The 18738-nt window shown below is 49.9% G+C and overlaps 1 protein-coding gene across 7 annotated transcripts in view; it reads left to right on the top strand.

The window, feature by feature from the left end:
• Nucleotides 1–17921, top strand: part of TMEM229B (transmembrane protein 229B) — a 63115-nt gene extending 45194 nt beyond the window's left edge. For 4 of the 7 annotated variants that reach the window (XM_017878593.1, XM_017878590.1, XM_017878591.1 and 1 more), the window contains one exon: nucleotides 5577–8713. In XM_017878593.1, the coding sequence (XP_017734082.1) occupies nucleotides 5595–6098 (504 nt within the window). In that variant the 5' untranslated portion in view covers nucleotides 5577–5594 and the 3' untranslated portion in view covers nucleotides 6099–8713. Of the gene's footprint in view, nucleotides 1–5576; nucleotides 8714–12004; nucleotides 12846–17807 lie in introns of those variants that run through there. The other 3 variants (XR_001886802.1, XR_001886803.1, XR_001886804.1) reach the window with 3 other exon arrangements.
• The last annotated feature ends 817 nt before the right edge of the window (nucleotides 17922–18738 follow it).

Raw genomic sequence — 18738 nt, 5'->3', positions numbered from 1 at the left:
TTTTTTTTTTTTTTTTTTTTTTTGAGATAGAATCTTGCTCTGTAGCCCAGGTTGGAGTGCAGTGGCACAATCCTGCTCACTGCTACCTCCACCTCCCGGGTCCCAGTTCAAGCAATTCTTCTGCCTCAGCCTCCCGAGATGCTGGGATTACAGGCACGCGCCACCATGCCCAGCTAATTTTGTACTCTTTGAAGAGACAGGGTTTCACCATGTTGGCCAGGCTGGTCTTGAACTCTTGACCTCATGGTCCACCCACCTCGGACTCCAAAAGTGCTGGGTTTACAGGCGTGAGCCACCGCATCCAGGCTCCTTAAGCATTTTAAGATGAAATTTTAGTTTTATAAAAGTTATACATGCTTGTTAGGAAAAAAAAGTATGCAGAAAATATAAAGAAAACATCACATATGATATCACCATCCAGAGATGATTGTTGTTTAATTTTTTTGTATATGTGCACATATGCATGCCTTTGCAGAATCAGAGTTAGGTTGAATATTCAGTTTTGAATCCTGCTTTTTTCTCTTACCACTATCTTAAACAAGCATTCCTCAGGAGGCTGTTGGTGCTGGCCTTCAGATGAATCCAGCAAAGCAGTGTGCTCTCTATCACTACAGAGAAGGGAGGGTGCAGAAGTGGGCAGACAGTCTGGAGTCAGGGTGCTTAGGAAAGTCCTCACAGAGGAGGAGCTGGGTCTTTAAGGAGGGTTCACCAGCCCTGGGAGAGGCCAAGGTAGCAAAAACAGCAAGGTAGAGATCTGGAGGACAGGATCAGAGGCAGGGACAAGTTGTGAAGGGCTTTGCCAGCAGTCCCCAGGGGTTTGAGCTTTATTTACTCTGTAGATGTTGAAGATTCACTCATGGGCTTTAAGTGGTGAGAAACATCGGATTTGCATTTCAGAAAGGTTGCGTTTTTTTTACACACCCTTTCGTCCTGTGATGAGTGAATTAGAAGGAAGAAGGCAAAGCTGGGAGACCTTTGGAGTCATCCAGGTGAGACATGATGAGGGCGTGAACCAGAGCAGTGGCAGCAATGAGAAGAATAATGAAGAGGAGGGGATGGATCCCAAAGATATTTAAGAGATAGAAAGGGTGGGAGTTGGTAGCTGACTTGGTGGCTTTCCCTTGGCCAGTGGGCTGTTGGTGGGCATGGCTTAACCAAGGTCTTGAACCACACTTGTGCCACTGGGCTTGCTCACCTTTGTGCCTCTGCCCTTGTCATGAGAAGAATATGGCCAGGCAAGTCCACTGGGCCCCAGAGGAGGATGAGAGACAGGGGAAGCGGAGCTACACTACCCCAGCCGTCTGCCAACCACAGACATGTGAGCTGTAATAGTAGACAATAATTGTTTTAGGCCAGGTTTTTTGGGATGATTTGTTATATGGCAATTGCTAACTAAGAGATGTCTTTATTCTTTTCTCAAATGCTTACTGTGTGCTGGGCTTTGTGCCAGGGACCGGGTATACTGTGCTGAACCAGGCAGGCAAGGCCCTCACTCTCAGGAACTCATGTTAGGGTGGGGATGTGGCAGAGGAAGCCAGAGAGACTTCGAGACCTCTGGTTCTAATGAGGTGCATGGTGGTGCCATTAATTGGGGTGGGGGTCTTAGGAGAGAAACAGGTGTTGGGGAAAAGATAATGGGTTTGATTTTATTTATTGATTTTTTAGAGACAGGGTCTCACTGCATTGCCTAGGTTGGTCTTGAACTCAAGAGTTCTGGGCTCGAGCAATCCTTCTGCCTCAGCCTCCCAAAGTGCTAGGATTACAGGCATGAGCCACCACACCTGCCCATGGGTTTGATTTAGGAAAGGGGTTTGGGATGCCTGTGGGATATTACGGGGAGCTGTCTAGAGAAGAGCAGAAGCTACAGGTGCAGCACACAGGAAAGAGGTCTGGCCGGGGACTGAAATTCTCAACATAATATAACAGAAAATAACCTGTACCAAAGGGAGTGAGACAGAGTAAGTGCTGTAGAAATTCAGAAGAGGAAGAGAGGACTTGGGACCTGAGGGGATGAAAGAGATTTTGTTCTGAAGGTAACCTGTAACCTGGTTTATACTCACGGAAGTAAGAGGAGAAAGGGAGGCCTAATAGAATGAATAGGACCTGCAAAGGCATGGAAATGAAAGACAGGAAGAGCTGGATTGTGAGGAAAAGGCTGAAGATGTCAATTGGGGTAAGGTCCTGAAGAATCTTGAATGGCAGGCCAAGGATGCTGTTGTGTTTCATCAGGAAATAGGGAGCTATCGAACATCGCTTTTTTTGTTTTGTTTTGTTTTGTGTTTTGAGACAGTTTCACTCTTGTTGTCCAGGCTGGAGTGCAATAGTGCGATCCCTACTCACTGCAACCTCCACCTCCCACATTCAAGCAGTTCTCCTGTCTCAGCCTCCCAAGTAGCTGTGATTACAGGCACATGCCACCACATTTCAGCTGAAGCAGGCCTGGTCACATTAATACCTACCCATCCTTTTTTTTTTTTGTATTTTTAGTAGAGACAGGGTTTCATCATATTGGTCAGGCTGGTCTTGAACTCCTGACTTCAGGTGATCTGCCCATCTCCGCCTCCCAAAGTGCTGGGATTATAGGCGTGAGCCACTGCGCCTGGCTGCTATCGAGCATTTTTGAGCAGGGGAGTGACATTCGGTACGTATGTCTAAGAGATGGGTAGTCGTGTGCAGGGGATGAGTTTTGAAGTAGAAAGCAAGAGATATTGGTTCTAGTCTCAGCTCTTCCATTTACTGGCCCTGAGATATAGGACAAATGATGTCCCCTCTCTGAGCTCTAACTGTCTCACTGCAAAAAAATCGGAGTAAAATTATCTGAACTTCACTTGAATCTTTTTTATTTTATTTTATTTTTTAATTAATTTATTTATTTTGGAGACAAAGTCTTGCTCTGTTGCCCAGGCTGGAGTACAGTGGCACGATCTTGGCTCACTGCAACCTCCACTTCCCGGGTTCAAGCAATTCTCTTGCCTCAGCCTCCCAAGTAGCTGGGATTACAGGCGCTTGCCACCACCCTGGCTAATTTTTGTATTTTTAGTAGAGACAGCGTTTCACCATGTTGGCCAGGTTGGTCTCAAACTCCTGATCTCAGGTGATTCACCCTCCTTGGCCTCCCAAAGTTCTGGGATTACAGGCGTGAGCCACTGCACCCAGCCTGAATCTTAATTATGTAAGATCCATGACAAAGTGTGAATGAAGTGCTTGGAAAACCACAGAGCAATGCACAAGGATGGGTAGGTATTAATGTGACCAGGCCTGCCTCAGCTGAAATGTGAGGTTGGGATTCCCAGACAGGTGTGCGTACTGCAGACGTCATATCTTTAACCTCTGTCTCTTCTCCCACCTTGGAGAGGGGATCAACAGAGATGTGAAGCCACTGGCAGCTGGCAGAGCTGGGATTTATGTTCTCAAGCCCCACCTTCCCATTCTTGATGCAGTCCCACGTCACCCTCCACATGAACAGGACATGTCATTTAGAGAGGGCCTGCCCAGGAGAGGCCTGTGTCAAGGCCACAAAGGTATGGGGAATGGGAGTTTGTATTTAATGGATACAGTGCAACAGTCACTGTCTTCAAGAAGTTCACAGGCTAGTTGGATCATGAGAGTACGTTCCTCAAAAAGACATTGGGGTGGCACCTGATAAGGGACCAGATAAGTGGTGGAGAGAGTCACTGGTGGAGGGCAAGGAGAAAGTAGAGAGAAGCAGCATGGGAGCCGGGCCTTGAAGACTGGTGGGGTTTAAAAGAGGGAAGGGGAAGGGAGCCAGAAGGACAGGGGAGGACTTTCCTGTGTCAGTCCATCGGTTTCCCCTCAACACTGAAACCAAACACCAAAACCCCATTTAATGGAGCAAAGACAAATGTGACCACAATGAGAGAACCACCTCACACCCATTAGGATGGCCATTATAAAAACAAAACAGAAAATAACAAGTGTTTGGGGCGGATGTGGAGAAATTGGAACCCTTGTACATTGCTGATAGGGAATGTAAAATGGTGTGACCACTGTGGAAAACAGCACAGTGGTTCCTCAGAAAGTTAACTATAGAATTACCATATGATCCAGTATTTCCACTTCTGCATATGTACTTGTACTTGAAAGAGTTGAGAGCAGGGACTCAAACAGACCTTTGTACACCCATGTTCATAGCAGCCTTATTCACAGCAGCCAAAAGGTAGAAGCAACCTAGGTGTCCATCAATGGATGAATGGATAAACAACATATGGTGATATATACAATGGAATATGATTCTGCCTTTAAAAGGAAGGAAATTCTGGCCAGGCACAGTGGCTCATGCCTGTAATCCCAGCATGTTGGGAGGCCAAGGCGGGCAGATTGCCTGAGCTCAGGAGTTTGCAACCAGCCTGGGCAACATGGTGAAATCCTGTCTCTATTAAAATACAAAAATTAGCCGGGTGTGGTGGCGTGCACCTGTAGTCCCAGCTACTCAGGAGTCTGAGGAAGGAGAATTGCTTGAACCTGGGAGGCGGACGTTGCAGTGAGCCGAGATCGCACCACTGCACTCCAGCCTGGACGAGAGAGTGAGACTCTGTCTCAAAAAACAAAAAAAAAAACAAAAAAAAAAAAACGAAGGAAATTCTGACATGTGCTGCAAAATGGATGAACCTTAAAGACATTAGGCTAAGTGAAAACTAAGACGGTTATGCTAAGCCAGTCACAAAGGACAGTGTTTGTATGATTCCACTTATATGAGGCACCCAGAGTAGTTGAATTCATAGAGACAGAAAATAGAATAGTGGTTGCCAGGGCTGAAGGTATGGGGAATGGGAGTTTGTATTTAATGGATACAAAGTTTCTGTTTGGGACAATGAAAAAGTTCTGGAGATGGTTGGTGGTGATCGTTGCGCAACAATGTGAATGTACTTAAGGCCACTGAATTGCACACTTAAACATGGTTAAAAAATGTCATGCACACACACAAGGACAAATGTGATGGGTCACTTACATCTCAGAAATATGAGTGACATGGAACTGTTTGAGAAGTAGAGCAAGAAATGGGGTCCCCAGTGGATAGGCCTGCTGAGAAATCAGCAAGTAGTCTAGAAATGGGGTTGATTGGTGGACCAGGCCAGCCGACTCTTCAACTGACCACAGATAATCCAAAAAAGCTGTAGGGAGTACAGACACCTCCCTCTAAGTAGCATTTGGATAGAGTTGCAGAGAAGTCAGTGGGGTGGGTGGGTTATTCTGTTCTTTGCTTTGCTTTTTGTTGTTGTTGTTGTTTGTTTGTTTGTTTTTTTGGAGACAGAGTCTCTCTCTGTCGCCCAGGCTGGAGTGCAGTGGAGCAATCTTGGCTCACTGCAACCTCTGACTTGCGAGATCAAGTGATTCTCCTACCTCAGCTTCCTGAGTAGCTGGGATTACAGGAGCAGACCACCACGCCTGGCTAATTTTTGTATTTTTAGTAGAGACGGGGTTTCACCATGATGGCCAGGCTGGTCTTGAACTTCTAACCTCAAGTGATCCGCCCGCCTCAGCCTCCCAAAATGCTGAGATTACAGGTGTGAGCCACCGCGCCCGGCCCTCACTTGTCTCTCTCGTGCCCCCCGCAGCCAGCCCCAGTCGGCGCCATGGCCTCTGCGGAGCCCCTGACGGCGCTGTCCCGCTGGTACCTGTACGCCATCCACGGCTACTTCTGCGAGGTGATGTTCACGGCGGCCTGGGAGTTCGTGGTGAACTTGAACTGGAAGTTCCCAGGGGTCACGAGCGTGTGGGCCCTCTTCATCTACGGCACCTCCATCCTCATCGTGGAGCGCATGTACCTGCGGCTGCGCGGCCGCTGCCCGCTGCTCCTGCGCTGCCTCATCTACACGCTCTGGACCTACCTGTGGGAGTTCACCACCGGCTTCATCCTGCGCCAGTTCAACGCCTGCCCCTGGGACTACTCCCAGTTCGACTTTGACTTCATGGGCCTCATCACCCTGGAGTACGCCGTGCCCTGGTTCTGCGGGGCCCTCATCATGGAGCAGTTCATCATCCGCAACACCCTCCGCCTCCGCTTCGACAAGGACGCTGAGCCCGGGGAGCCCAGCGGCGCCCTGGCCCTGGCCAACGGCCACGTCAAGACTGACTGAGTAGGAAGCGGGTGGGGGGCCTGGGGATCTCTCATGGAACTCAAGGACAAAGAGACCAAGCTGGTGAGGTTTCCCCCATCCATGCAGCAAAAGCCCTGCCCCGGCCAAGTCTCAGCCCTGTAGGGCACACAAAGCCCCCTCCGGGGGGCCAGTGTTGGGGGGCTGTGGTCAGGTGTTGGGGGATGGGGTGTGGAGGCAGCAGAGGGGCATTGGGAAGGGTCCACGGGTCCTGGCCCATCTCAGGGGTTGGTGCCAGAAGGCCTGTGGCTGAGCAGCGATGGGCTATGTAGTTGACTTTGGAAGCAGCAGGCCCTGTCCTGGCTAAGGGACAATGAGAATGGGGCCGCAGGTGGGAGGCAAGGCCTGACCTCCCTCCCTCTGATCTGGATTTAGTTAAGCTTTGGCTGGTTCCATTAGGCAATATTCAGGTGCTTGCTTGCAACCAATACCTCCCCAGGGGCCTGCTGAGCTGCAGCCGAGGAGAGACTGGGCAGCCAGGAGGCTGCGTGGCAGCAAGGCTGGTCTGCAAGGGCTGGGAGACCCTCCCTTGACTCCTCTCCCCTCCCCCAGGGCCCTGCGCTGCTCCCTTGGCCTTCTGGGGACCCCGTGGTGCTGGATTCCCACCAACCTTGGGCTTTTGGAGGTTTCAATCCCCGTGTGTTCGGTGGCGTTTCCCCCTTTTCTGTCTTGTTTTCGAGGCCTTTACCACTAGCAGCTCTTCATCCACGTCGTTCACCACACCTGCCCCACCCCAGCTCCCTAGCCAGCACAGGAGCTGCCGGAGATGGAGCCCTGAGACACCCTCAACCCCCACCCCCTTGCAGCCCTTCCCTCCACTGTTCCCGCTGGCCTGATGCCTGAGGAGTTCCTGAGTTACACCTCCCTACCCCCGGTCTAGTGGGCTGTGGCAGTGCTCCCTTCTCAGTGGCTTAGCTGAGAACAAATGATGCCCTCCAATGCACAGACAGGCTGGGATAGGCGCTGTGGATCCCCAATGGTGACCTAGAGGCAAGTCAGTTTGGTGGGGAAAAGGCAGAGTTCTAGGTCCTCTATTCCCTGCCTGGTTTATTTTCAAGCCAAAACTGAGCAGTTTAGCTTTCTATGGGATGGAGAAGCCAGGTATCCAGTGTTGGAGACCGATGGAGAATGACAGGAAGAAAGAGAGGAGGACCTTGCAGCTGTAGAAGGCTCCTTGGAGCCTCCTTTGTGGGAGGGTATCAGTTCTGGTTCTGCCGTAGCCCCAGCCCTGTAGCAGAACCTCAGGGCTGCCCCTCTCCCCAAACTCCTCCCAGCAAGGCTGACCCTTTGAGCTTACTCCTTAAACAGTATTAACCCTGCCACACTCATGGGCATTGGCACCTTGGTTCCCCTGCCCCACTTTGCCCTGTGACAGGTCCATTGCTGGCAGTGGACAGGTGAAATACTTACTCCAGCCTACTGGCTCTGACTCTCACTCCTCAAGGGGAAGGGTCCATTAGAAAGTGCCCCATCCCATGGTACATGGTCTCTTCTTGACCACAGTAGGACTCTTAGGTAGAAATTAGCCTTCCCGTTTTTATGAATCATTACAAAGTGACGGTATCACCTGTGGAGAGAATGTCCTCTTCCCTGCTGGCTGCCCTGCCCATACTGTGCCGATAGCACAACCCAGGGTGCAGGGTGTGGTGGGGTGGGCCACAGTTGTGTTCTAGGTCTGAAGAAAAGCTTGCAGACTCTGCCTTTGGCAGGATTTTCTGCAGTTAGCCCTGTCCAGACCAGAACGAAGGGTATTTCCTAGCCTATTTATTGGGCAGGCTCCTCAAATCCAGGGATGAACTACTTTCTGCAGAGGCCAGCCCTCCTTTTGATTTTATTGTGGCCCCAACTCCAGGGCTTTGGGGGTTACAGAGAATCAGGCTTCTGGTGGGAGTAGATCGTTTTCCATCTATAGATGGAGAAAATTCCAGGAGGAGAATATTGTCTGGCTTCTCTGTCCTCTCTGAGCAATTGTTTCCTTGGTTCTCTCCCCAACTCCATGTTGTCTTAGTCTCCCAGCACCCCTTCAGGCCTTCCATGTGGGCCCCTAGACCACACTACCCACCTTCACACTCGCATTCTACAACTGAGTCCAGTGGCCAGCTTGTTGATGCCTCCATAATTCTCAGCCAGAGCAAGTCCTTGGTTGGCCCACCAGGTCGTGCTGCTCCAGATGTTGCCTTGTGGGCATTCCCTGGCACCACTTACTCTCTGGGTCCTATAAGTTCCCAAGTGCAGGAGGTCCTGGGGGCATGCCTGTGTGCCTGGCAACATCCAGCATTGTGTTTCTGCTCCATCTAGGTGTCCCATTTCTCCAATTGCCCCTCATAAGGCATCAAACCTCCAACAAAGGAAGGCAACAACCCATGGCCTGACCACGGGATCTACAGGTTCAGATCTCACCAGGAATAGCCCAGACTTCACCTCTTGCTTTTTTGAGTATCAGGGCCCCAATCTGTTAGTGCCCAGGGACTCAAAGTTTGGAATAAACCCAGCCCTACCAAGCATTAAGGGTGCTGGTGGGGGCCGGGCGCGGTGGCTCAAGCCTGTAATCCCAGCACTTTGGGAGGCCGAGGTGAGCGGATCACGAGGTCAGGAGATCGAGACCATCCTGGCTAACACGGTGAAACCCCGTCTCTACTAAAAAATACAAAAAACTAGCCGGGCGAGGTGGCAGGTGCCTGTAGTCCCAGCTACATGGGAGACTGAGGCAGGAGAATGGTGTAAACCCCAGAGGCGGAGCTTGCAGTGAGCTGAGATCCGGCCACTGCACTCCAGCCTGGGCGACAGAGCGAGATTCTGTCTCAAAAAAAAAAAAAGGGGGTGCTGGTGGGGAGTGTTTGCTGGCTGTTCATGAACCTCTGGTGTCCTGGGCCTCTCTCCACTGGACATGGCAGCATCTCTGAGTTACAGATTGCAATGTGCTGCCCTGCATGGTTGAACTGCTTCTGACATCTGCTAGGCATCCCATGTGCCCTGTCCCCTCTTCAATGCCAGTGAGTCACAATGGCCTATGCTTATTCACAGCAATAATACCTAGGGAGTCCCCGTGAAGCCCTTTTGTCCTGGTCCCTTGCTCTGCATGGGTCTCCTGGGGAGGCAGCTGCTGAGTGGGTCAGTTCATGAGAACCTGCATTTATGAAGCCCTGGGGTGTGTAGGCATCGCCCTGGGATGCAGACAGGTGAGAGGCCCAGCCCTTAGGGGAGCCATGGCAGGGAGAGTGCCTTCCACCCTGAGGCCACCCAGACCTGGAGAAGCTGCAGGCCCCAGCTCTGCTAAAGGGCCTTTGAGGTGGGTGGGACTGTCTCCCAGTTGGGCAGCTTTTGAGAAGGACACACGACCAGTTTGTGAGCCCATTGCCTGCTCTGTGTCTCCGTTGGTCCCTCTGTCTCTTCCTTTTCACATTTGTGCACATAAAATATACTGGTGTTTGTGTTCCAGGACTGGCTCTGGCCCATCTGTTTTTCCTCTTTTGGAACCACTTTCCCGGGGGCTCCTGGAGGCCAGGCCCTTTGCACCCTGGCATCATGCCCTCCTGAACCAAGAGGGCTGTTGGGTGGGGCTGCCCCGTGGAGGGGGCAGGTGACACTCCCTGCCAATCCTTCTTACTGTCTCTGCTCTGACACTCTCTGGTAACCTGAATTCACACCCTGACCCCAATTCTCAGGTGGCATAATGTGATCCAGGCCTTACTTTGGTGCCATGCACCCAGGCAGAGGGGGATCCCAGGCAGTATCCAGGTAGACTGCAGGTTGGCTGCAGCTGCCCATGAGGCAAGTTCCTCCTGGAAACACCAGCCATGACCTGGGACATCTCATGAGGCAGGAGGGACCAAGCAGGGTGGCTGAGGGTACCCCCAAAGACATAGAAGGCCAGAGCCCTTTACTTTGAAAGTGATGTGACATTGAAAGTCATGCTTTGAAAAAATAGCTCTGTACTCCTCTCTGGCAGCCCTGTTTTTTCAGAGAAGTGCATTTGGAGGGAGTAATCTCTCCCCCTTTATGTACCTCTGCTCCATTGAGCTTCCCTGTCCTCCTACCACCACTACCACCACCACCACCACCACCACCACCACCAGGCCTCTGCCCACTTTCCTACTTCCAGGAAGAGGATGGAGGGTTCAGAAGTTGCTCAGTCAGGCTGGGCATGGTGGCTCACACCTGTAATCCCAGCACTTCGAGAGGCTGAGGCAGGAGGATTACTTTAGCCCAGGAGTTTGAGACCAGCCTGGGCAACATACAGAGACCACCATCTCTACAACAACAACAACAAAAAAAACCCAGGCATGGTGGCACACACCTATAATTCCAGATACTCAGGAGCCTGAATCAGGTGGATGACGTGAGCCCAGGAGTTAGAGGTTGCAGTGAGCTATGATTGCACCATTGTACTCTAGGTGACAGTGAGACCCTGTCTTGAAGTTGCTCAGTCATTTTAGCTAAACGCAAATGGCATGGCCCCCGTCACAGCTGGGTTATAGAACACCCGCTGCTTTTCTGGATGGAGTAGACAGTGTGCTTTCTAAATCATTAGGAGGGCCCTCTGCCTCCCTCACTTGAAAGTTTGCATTTCTTTGACTGAAAGCTTTTTCCCTTATGAAAATGAGCTAGCATAAATCCCCAACAGTCATTTACATGTTAGCATAAACAAATGTACAAGGTAGTTCTCTTAGAACAAGATTTTATAGAAGAAAGAGGCAAGCAAAGTGAAATAGGGTCTCCTTTATGGAGCTTCAGAGAAGAGGCAAGAGGCAGGTCCCCGAGCGAGAAGACCGAGAGGGCTCAAGACCCTTTTAAAAAAATTATTATTATTATTATTATTATTATTATTATTATTATTATTATTATTATTTGAGATAGACTCTCGCTCTATCACCCAGACTAGAGTGCAGTGGTGCAATCCCAGCTCACTGCAACCTCCACCTCCCAGGTTTGAGTGATTCTCCTGCCTCAGCCTCCCAAGTAGCTGGGATTACAGGTGCATACCACCAGGCCTGGCTAATCTTTGTATTTTTTAGTAGAGATGGGGTTTTGCCGCATTAGTCAGGCTGCTCTCGAACCCCTGACTTCAGGTGATCCACCTGCCTCGGCCTCCCAAAGTGCCGGCTACTTCCCTACCCTACTCAGTGGGCTCCTGCCTTTCTTGACACTTCCCTTCCTCACCTCCTCCACCCCTCCCTCACGCAGTCCAAAGGGCACTAACAACACTGTGTTGAGAGAAATGCCTCAGGAGAGCTAACACTAAGGACTTCAGCCACATCTTCTGAAGTCTGCCCGGACTTTGTGAAAGCCTAATGTTTACTGACAGTGAGTACATGACCGTAGTCTTGCCTGGTCTTCCTGGGTGCCTATCTCAGAAGGCTGCAATGTTTACACTGCCCTGGTACAACCAAAGGAGGGAAACAGAGGAAAAGGGAGTGACTGATTCCTCATACAGCAGGTTAGAGGAGCCAGGTCTTTAAAATTGAAACACTGGCCAGGTGCGGTGGCTGACGCCTGTAATCCCAGCACTTTGGGAGGCTGAGGTGGGTGGATCACCTGAGGTCAGGAGTTAGAGACAAGCCTGGCCAACATGGGGAAACCCCATCTCTACTAAAAATCCAAAAATTAGCTGGGTGTGGTAGCATATGCCTGTAATTCCAGCTACTTGGGAGGCGGAGGCAGGAGAATTGCTTTAACCCAGGAAGCAGAGGTTGCAGTGAGCCGAGATTGCACCATTGCGCCCCAGCCTGGGTTACAGAGCAGGACTCCACCTAAAAATAAAAAATAAAAAAAAAATTGAAATAGCAGCTGTGGTTCCCAGGCTAGCCTCAAGACTGCCAGTACCGTGACCGCGGCCAGGCACAGAACTTCGGGCCCTACATGCATGCTCTCATTTCTTCCCATTTCAGATGGCCACCATTATTTCTCTGTTTTACGGGGGAAGTCTGTTGGCAAAGAGTTGGCCACCCAGATTTACCACATTTCTCTGCAAAACACTCTTTCGTTCAATATAAGCAGAGACCTTCCACGGGGGGCAGGATTTGTGGTAAGTCCAATGCCCCTTTGTACTTGATGAGTTTCTGGATGCCTTTTGAGTCCAGCTCATGTAGGTGCTATTTGCAGTTAAATTAAAATGTTTGAGAATGGGAGGGAAGGGAGAGAGAGGGAGTTATAAGACAGGAGGTGTAGAATGCCATCTTAGCCAAGACTTCAGACAATTGGCACAAAGATCCCACCTCGTGGAGGAGAGCTGTGAAATTGTGGCCTCCACCAATGCTGAGTTTAGCTTTGATACCCTTTCCCCTCCCTCCCTCCTACCCACCCACAGCCTTCTTTTTGCCCTGGGCCTTTTCTCTTTGATCCTATTTCCTTGTCTTGGCATGAAACCTGGGCCCCTGGCTGTCAGTGCCCTCAGAGTGTTTGAAACTAACAGCTGAAACCTTTCTCCTAACAAGATAAGAACCTTCTGCCAGTGCCTTCTGAAAACCCAGATGGAACTGAGAACTCACCTGTTTAACTCATCAACTCTTTATTAGATACCCACAGTGAGCCAAGGACCAGGCTAGTTCCTGTGATGCTGAAGATATTGAAGGGAAGCCCCTAACATTACAATGTTGACCATCCTCCAAAACAGAAGCTCTGACAGAGGACCCTGGCTGTCTACAGGGTTGGGTAAGGATTCTTCCAGGAAGAGACACTTATTACACACTCAAAGGTTGATAGGTTGATTACTGATACTTTCAGAGATAGGCTGGAATCTTTTTTTTTTTTTTTTTTTTTTTTTTGAAATGGGGTCCTGCTCTGTCACCCAGGCTGGAGTGCAGTGGTACAATCTCGGCTCACTGCAACCTCCACCTCCTGGGTTCAGGTGATTCTCCTGCCTCAGCCTCCTGAGTAGCTGGGATTACAGGCCCGTGCCACCATGCTTGTCTAATTTTTTTGTATTTTTAGTAGAGAAGGGGTTTTGCCATGTTGACCAGGCTAGTCTTGAACTCCTGACCTCAGGTGATCCACCCGCCTTGGCCTCCCAAAGTGTTGGGATTACAGAGGTGAGCCACTGTGCCCGGCTCAGACTGGAATCTTACTGTCCAGAAATGCAGACATTTACTGTGCCCTGCCAGTTGCCTAGCTGGGTACAGCGCCGAACACAGCAAGCACATAGTGGGTGCTTTAAGAAACTCTTGACAAGTGGAGTCTTAGTGAACCCACCCTAAAGGCCAGGCTGAGTGTTCTGGAACACCAGTTCCCAGGCTCTTTTGGGAACTTGAAGCTAGGAATCTATTTAGACAACAACCATCCATGCCATTTCTGTACCCACCACCATAGAGCAACTCACTGTCCTCCTCCGTTTCCAAACCATTAATCCCTGCAGAGCCCTGCCGGCATGTCCCTCTTAGAGTCTTCCAGCCTTGACCAAAGATCCAGCTCCACTGATCCGTCCATTGTTTCATTCTGGTAATGCACTTTCTTGGTTTGGGCAAAGGTAGCCTTTTAGTGCCAAACAATACAGAGAAGGAGATCCACAGATGATATGGCCTGGCTGTTTGCCTCTGTCACAATTACAGCTTCTAAACAGAAGGAAAGTTTTCCTGTTTTGAAGGGTCCACCAGATGGTGAAGGGTCCTGGGGCTGAAGCTTCTTAGAGTATGGGGTTGTATTAGTGTTCTAGCACTGCTGTAATGAATGACCACAAAATGAGTAGCTCGAAACAATGCAACTGTGTTCTGTCACACTTCTGGAAGACAGAAGTCAAATCAAGGCATCGGCAGGCTGCATCTCCTCTGAGGCTTTAGGGGAGGATCTGGCCTTGCCTCTTCCAGCCTCTGGTGGCTACCGGCAATCCTTGGCTTTCTAGGCTTTTGGCAGCATCACTCCCATTTCTGCCACCGTGGTCACATGGTCTCCTCCTCTTCTGTCTCTTAAAAAGACACCTACCATTGCATGTAGGGCCCACCCAGGTAATCCAGGATGATCTCATCTTAAGATCCTTAATGACATCTGCAAAGACCCCTTTTCAAAATAAGGTAACATTCACAGCTTCAGGGGGCTTGGGCATGGCTACACCTTTTGGGTGGGCCACCATTCACCCCAGTATAGGGGTCGAGGAGTATAGGCAACTGGCAGGGCACAGTAAATGTCTGCATTTCTGGACAGCAAGATTCCAGCCTGGGCCGGGCACAGTGGCTGAAGCCCTTGCATTTTGTACCCACTTAGGAATTCCATGAGGAGTGAGAGCTGGAAGCACAGTGTGTGGTCATCTGGGAGGGAACGCAAGGATTTAGGCACCCCAAGATATACCTGTAGCTGTTGGGAAGTTTCTGTTTAGATGCAGATCTGACCATTTCACTCTCTACTTCAGACTCTTTAATGATTTCCCATTACCCTAACGATCAAGCTCGACACCTTACAAACCCTTTGTGGTTTGGCCTCATTTCTTGCCTCTGCCCCAGCCCTGTGCCATCCAGGGAGACTGACTTGTAGTTCTCCCTGCAGCTCCCGTTCACTGCCTCTGGGCCTTCAGCCCCTATGTTACCTCTTCCTGGAACACTCTTTCTCCTGTTAGCCCATCTGGAGACTGATGAGCTCACTTAAAGCCGGCAACATTGGTTTCTGTCTCCGTGGAGCTTCCCCTCGCTCTGCCTTCAGTTTACAAACCCAGTCCTGGCACCTGGAAGCCCTCTGTGTGCCGGTCACCAGCAGAGTGGCTACGTTCTTCCAGTGTTGTCAACGCAGCTGACTTTGTTCATCTATTCACCTGCTGTGCACCAGGGCCTCCCTGCACTAGGCCTGCGGCACAACAGGGAGCAAGACAGACTCCTGTGTCCTCACTGTAGGATGCCTTCAATGGAATTACAGGGTGCCGACAACTCTGATGGCTCACTGTTAGGGAAAGAGGGATTAACCCAGATCTAGGAGGGGAGATCAGGAAATATTTCTGTGTCTGATTTAGCCAGGACAGGGGGTGAAGCAGGAGGTGAGGTGAAGAGCAGGCACTCCAGGTTGAAAGCACAGCATGTGTGAAAGCTGAGAACACACAGAGAGTAGAACTTGTGAAAATAACAGATCGTGATACATTAAAACAGGGTGGTGTGCAAATGAATAGGGAGCTTCTCTAGACTGGGTAGCCCCAAAAGGTCTGCCGGAAGAGATGTTATTTAGTCTGAAGCCTGGATCGTGATGAGAGTCCCCCTGTGAAGGTATGGGGAGAGGGTTTTGTGCAGAGGAAACAGCTGGTACAAGAGCCAAAGATGGGAATGAACTCGAAGAGTTTGAGGTACAGATAAAAGGCTGGTGTGGCTGGAGCATGGTGAGGGAGAGGGTGAGGAGGAGTACAGGATGCGGGTGAGAGAAGCAGGCAGGGGTCAGAGCCTGTAGGGCTCTGGAGGGTGGGCGCAGAGGGACAGAGGGTAATGGATGTGAGTGCTTTTAAGGAAGACCTGTGGGGCCTCACCCAGCCCCTTCCAGGAAACCCCATTCTGAGGAGGAGGGCACAGGCCAGGGGAGGCTGCAGGGAGAGCCTGGGGTCCCAGGCACCCTTAGCCTCCATCCTGTTCTCTCAGAGGCCATGGATTAGGGTCAGTGGGACTGGAAATATGGATCTGTTTTGTTTTGGCAAAACTTTCTCTGTACCTGCTACATAAGCACTCCTACCCTGGAGTAGATTGCACCAGGCCGGGTGATGCAGGGCTGCTCTCTCTCTCTCTTTCTCTCTCTCTCTCTCTGTCACACACACACACACACACACACACACACACACACACCCTGTGCCACCTCATGCACCCGAACCTCTGTGAGCTGGGCCAGCTGAGGTCCTCCTGAAGCTACGTGAGAGCTCAAGTCCCATAGACCCTTGGAGTCTCAAGGTTGTTGGCAGTATTGGACCTTCCCAGAGTAGGGCAAAGGTAGGGAAGAGGTATCAGAGGTATTGATTCAGACAGACTTTAGTTGTAACCCTGTCTCTACCACTTACTGTCTATATAACTTTGGACAAGAGACTGAGCCTCTCTGAGACTTAGGTCAGTGTATTTAGCTCAGATGTAGTTAGTTGAGTTGAGTTCACTGGGAGCACATTCTAGCCTCCCCCTAGGCTGAGTGCAAAAGTTGACTATGCTGATGGTCTAGAGCAGCTGGTGGGGCACTAGATCCCAGCTTGGCACAGCAAGCATCTTAAAATGGAATATTAGACATCCATGTTATTAGGTCTTCTGGGCATTGCCTTTGGTTTTTAATATATTTGAAAAAAAATTTTAAATTAAAAGTAGAGATGAGGTCTCACTATGTTGCCCAGGCTGGTCTCAAACTCCTGAGCTCAACTGATCCTCCCACCTCGGCCTCCCAAAATGCTGGGATTACAGGTGTGAGCCACCATGTCCAGTCGGGCATTGCCTCTGGGGGATTTTTCACAGCCAACTCAGGATCACCACCCTGTTGGTTATAGGATGACCAGCTGACTTGGTTTGCTTGGGACTGAGGGATTTCCCAGGACATGGAACTTTCAGTGGCAAAACCAGGCAAATCAGGAAGAATTAGTAATGCTAGCTAGTGGAAGCTTACAACATCCTTACTAAGTGCAATTCAGTTATTTCCTGCTTTGTAGAATGACCCCTCTCCCATTGGCTATGGTATTGGTGGGTCCTCTTCTCCCCAGGCCGAGGATGGACTTCTAACCCAAACCAGAACACTCAACCTCTTTCCCTTGATTTGAATCTCAACACAAAACCACAGACAGTTCAATAACTCCTGCTACCTGGATCCTTGGAGGTATTTGGCTTTCTATTGCCCTCTCAGTTTGTTCTTCAGCCTTTCCTTTGACTTCACAAGGTGGCCGTCACAGCTTTCCAATAAATTTCTTTGTTGGCCGGGCGTGGTGGCTCACGCCTGCAATCCCAGAGCTTTGGGAGGCTGAGGTGGGAGGATTGCTTGAGCTCAGGAGTTTGAGACTAGCTTGGGCAAGATAGCAAGACTCTGTCTCTGCTTTTTTGAAGAAATTACCCAGGTGTGGTGGCTTATGGCTGTAGGCCTAGCTGCTTGGGAGGCTGAGGCAGGAGGATTGTTTGAGCCCAGTAGTACGAGGCTGCAGTGAGCTATGATCACTGCACTCCAGCCTGAGTGATAGAGTAAGAAGCTGGCTCTCTAAAAATAAAAAAAAAAGAAAAAGAAAATTACTTCAGTTAGTTGCAACCAGTCCCTTTCCCCATTTTGTATACAGCAGTGAGAACTTTCCGAATGGGGACAATCCAGGTCCCTGCCACATGTCTGACTTCTTTGTAAACATCTGACCATCACCTGTGATCATATCTTTAACCCTCAGACTCCCCCATCCTAACCTTCATGAAATGTTGCTCATGCTCTGAGCTAGTATCTCTCGTCTAACCCGTACCCCACCTCCAGGAGACATCACCTGTTACAGTCTATGCCTGATTTAGCTGTTGTCCTTTTCTGCAGTAGAGTCCCCAGGAGTTCTTTAGGGACAGGCAGTCAAGGACAGCTGGTGCCCAGAGCCTCCCTGTCTTGCCCGCTGGGCAGCTCCAGGGACAACCTGACCTGCCCAATCAAAGCCAAAGGTCAGAACAGGAGGCAGAACCTTGCCTGGCCCCTCTTCAACCTCCAAGGGCAAGCCTGTTCCTTGGATTCCTTCAGAAATAAAAACAAAATGACATCAGGTGTTATTTAGTGTTATTTTGCTGACTTTCACTCAATCTGTTCTCCCAGGATCTCAGACTTGCTGACCAGCAGGACCAGATGGCACCTTTTGCAGGAATATCTCATTGTTTCTGCCTTTGCATGTGCCCTGAGCAGCCTAAGAAACAATTTTTCTTCTTCTGACTGTGCGTTGTTTCTAGTTTTTTTTTTTTTCTTCCTGTGACTCTGCTGAGGGCACGTGACACCCAATCCTGGCTTACGTTTCACATCCTTGAGATGACAGCTGACTTTGTTGTCCAGAAGGAAGAAGAGTGAGGGTAAGGGAGGGGGAGGGAAGGGAAAGCACCAGAAAATGGAGGGGACTAGGTTGCTCCATGTTCATAACTCTGATTGCAACCACCCTCTTTCTCAGCCTTTCTGGAATGTGGCTCTTTATGCTCCATGTACCCCTGGGAACTTCCTGATTGCCCAACAAAGATTCAGTACCCCAGGCTTTAGAGTCATTAGACTGGAGTTTGAATCCCAGGTTCCTGACTCACGTGGGCATGTTATGTAACCTGTCTGAGACTCAGTTTCCTTATCTGAGAATGGGGCCAATAATAGTCTAGACCTCCCAGAGTGGTGGAGATTAAAAGAGGCAATGATTGTCGAGTGCTTAGCACCCAATCAATGTCAGCTATTAGGAGAGACATTCTCCTTCATTCATTTCACAAGGAAAATGTAAGAAGATGCCACTCCAACAAGCATTTCTGGAATCCTGCTGGTGAGGTCATAATGACCAAAATTATGGGCTTTAGAGTGGTCCTCATCTAGCCTGTACTATTTATAATGAATAGGAAGGCAAATTACTTAACCTGTCTACACACAAGTTTTCTCATCTGTAAAATGGAGATGGTAAAACCTACTCTGTCCGATTATTGTGAAGGTTGAGTTAAATTAAAAAATGTCTAATATGCTTTATACAGGACCGTGATCCCTTACCCCAAACCCATGGAATTTT

Source organism: Rhinopithecus bieti, unplaced genomic scaffold (assembly GCF_001698545.2).
Source record: "Rhinopithecus bieti isolate Rb0 unplaced genomic scaffold, ASM169854v2 scaffold_11252, whole genome shotgun sequence".
Lineage (NCBI taxonomy): Eukaryota > Metazoa > Chordata > Mammalia > Primates > Cercopithecidae > Rhinopithecus > Rhinopithecus bieti.
This window is presented reverse-complemented; position numbering and strand designations above follow the sequence as displayed.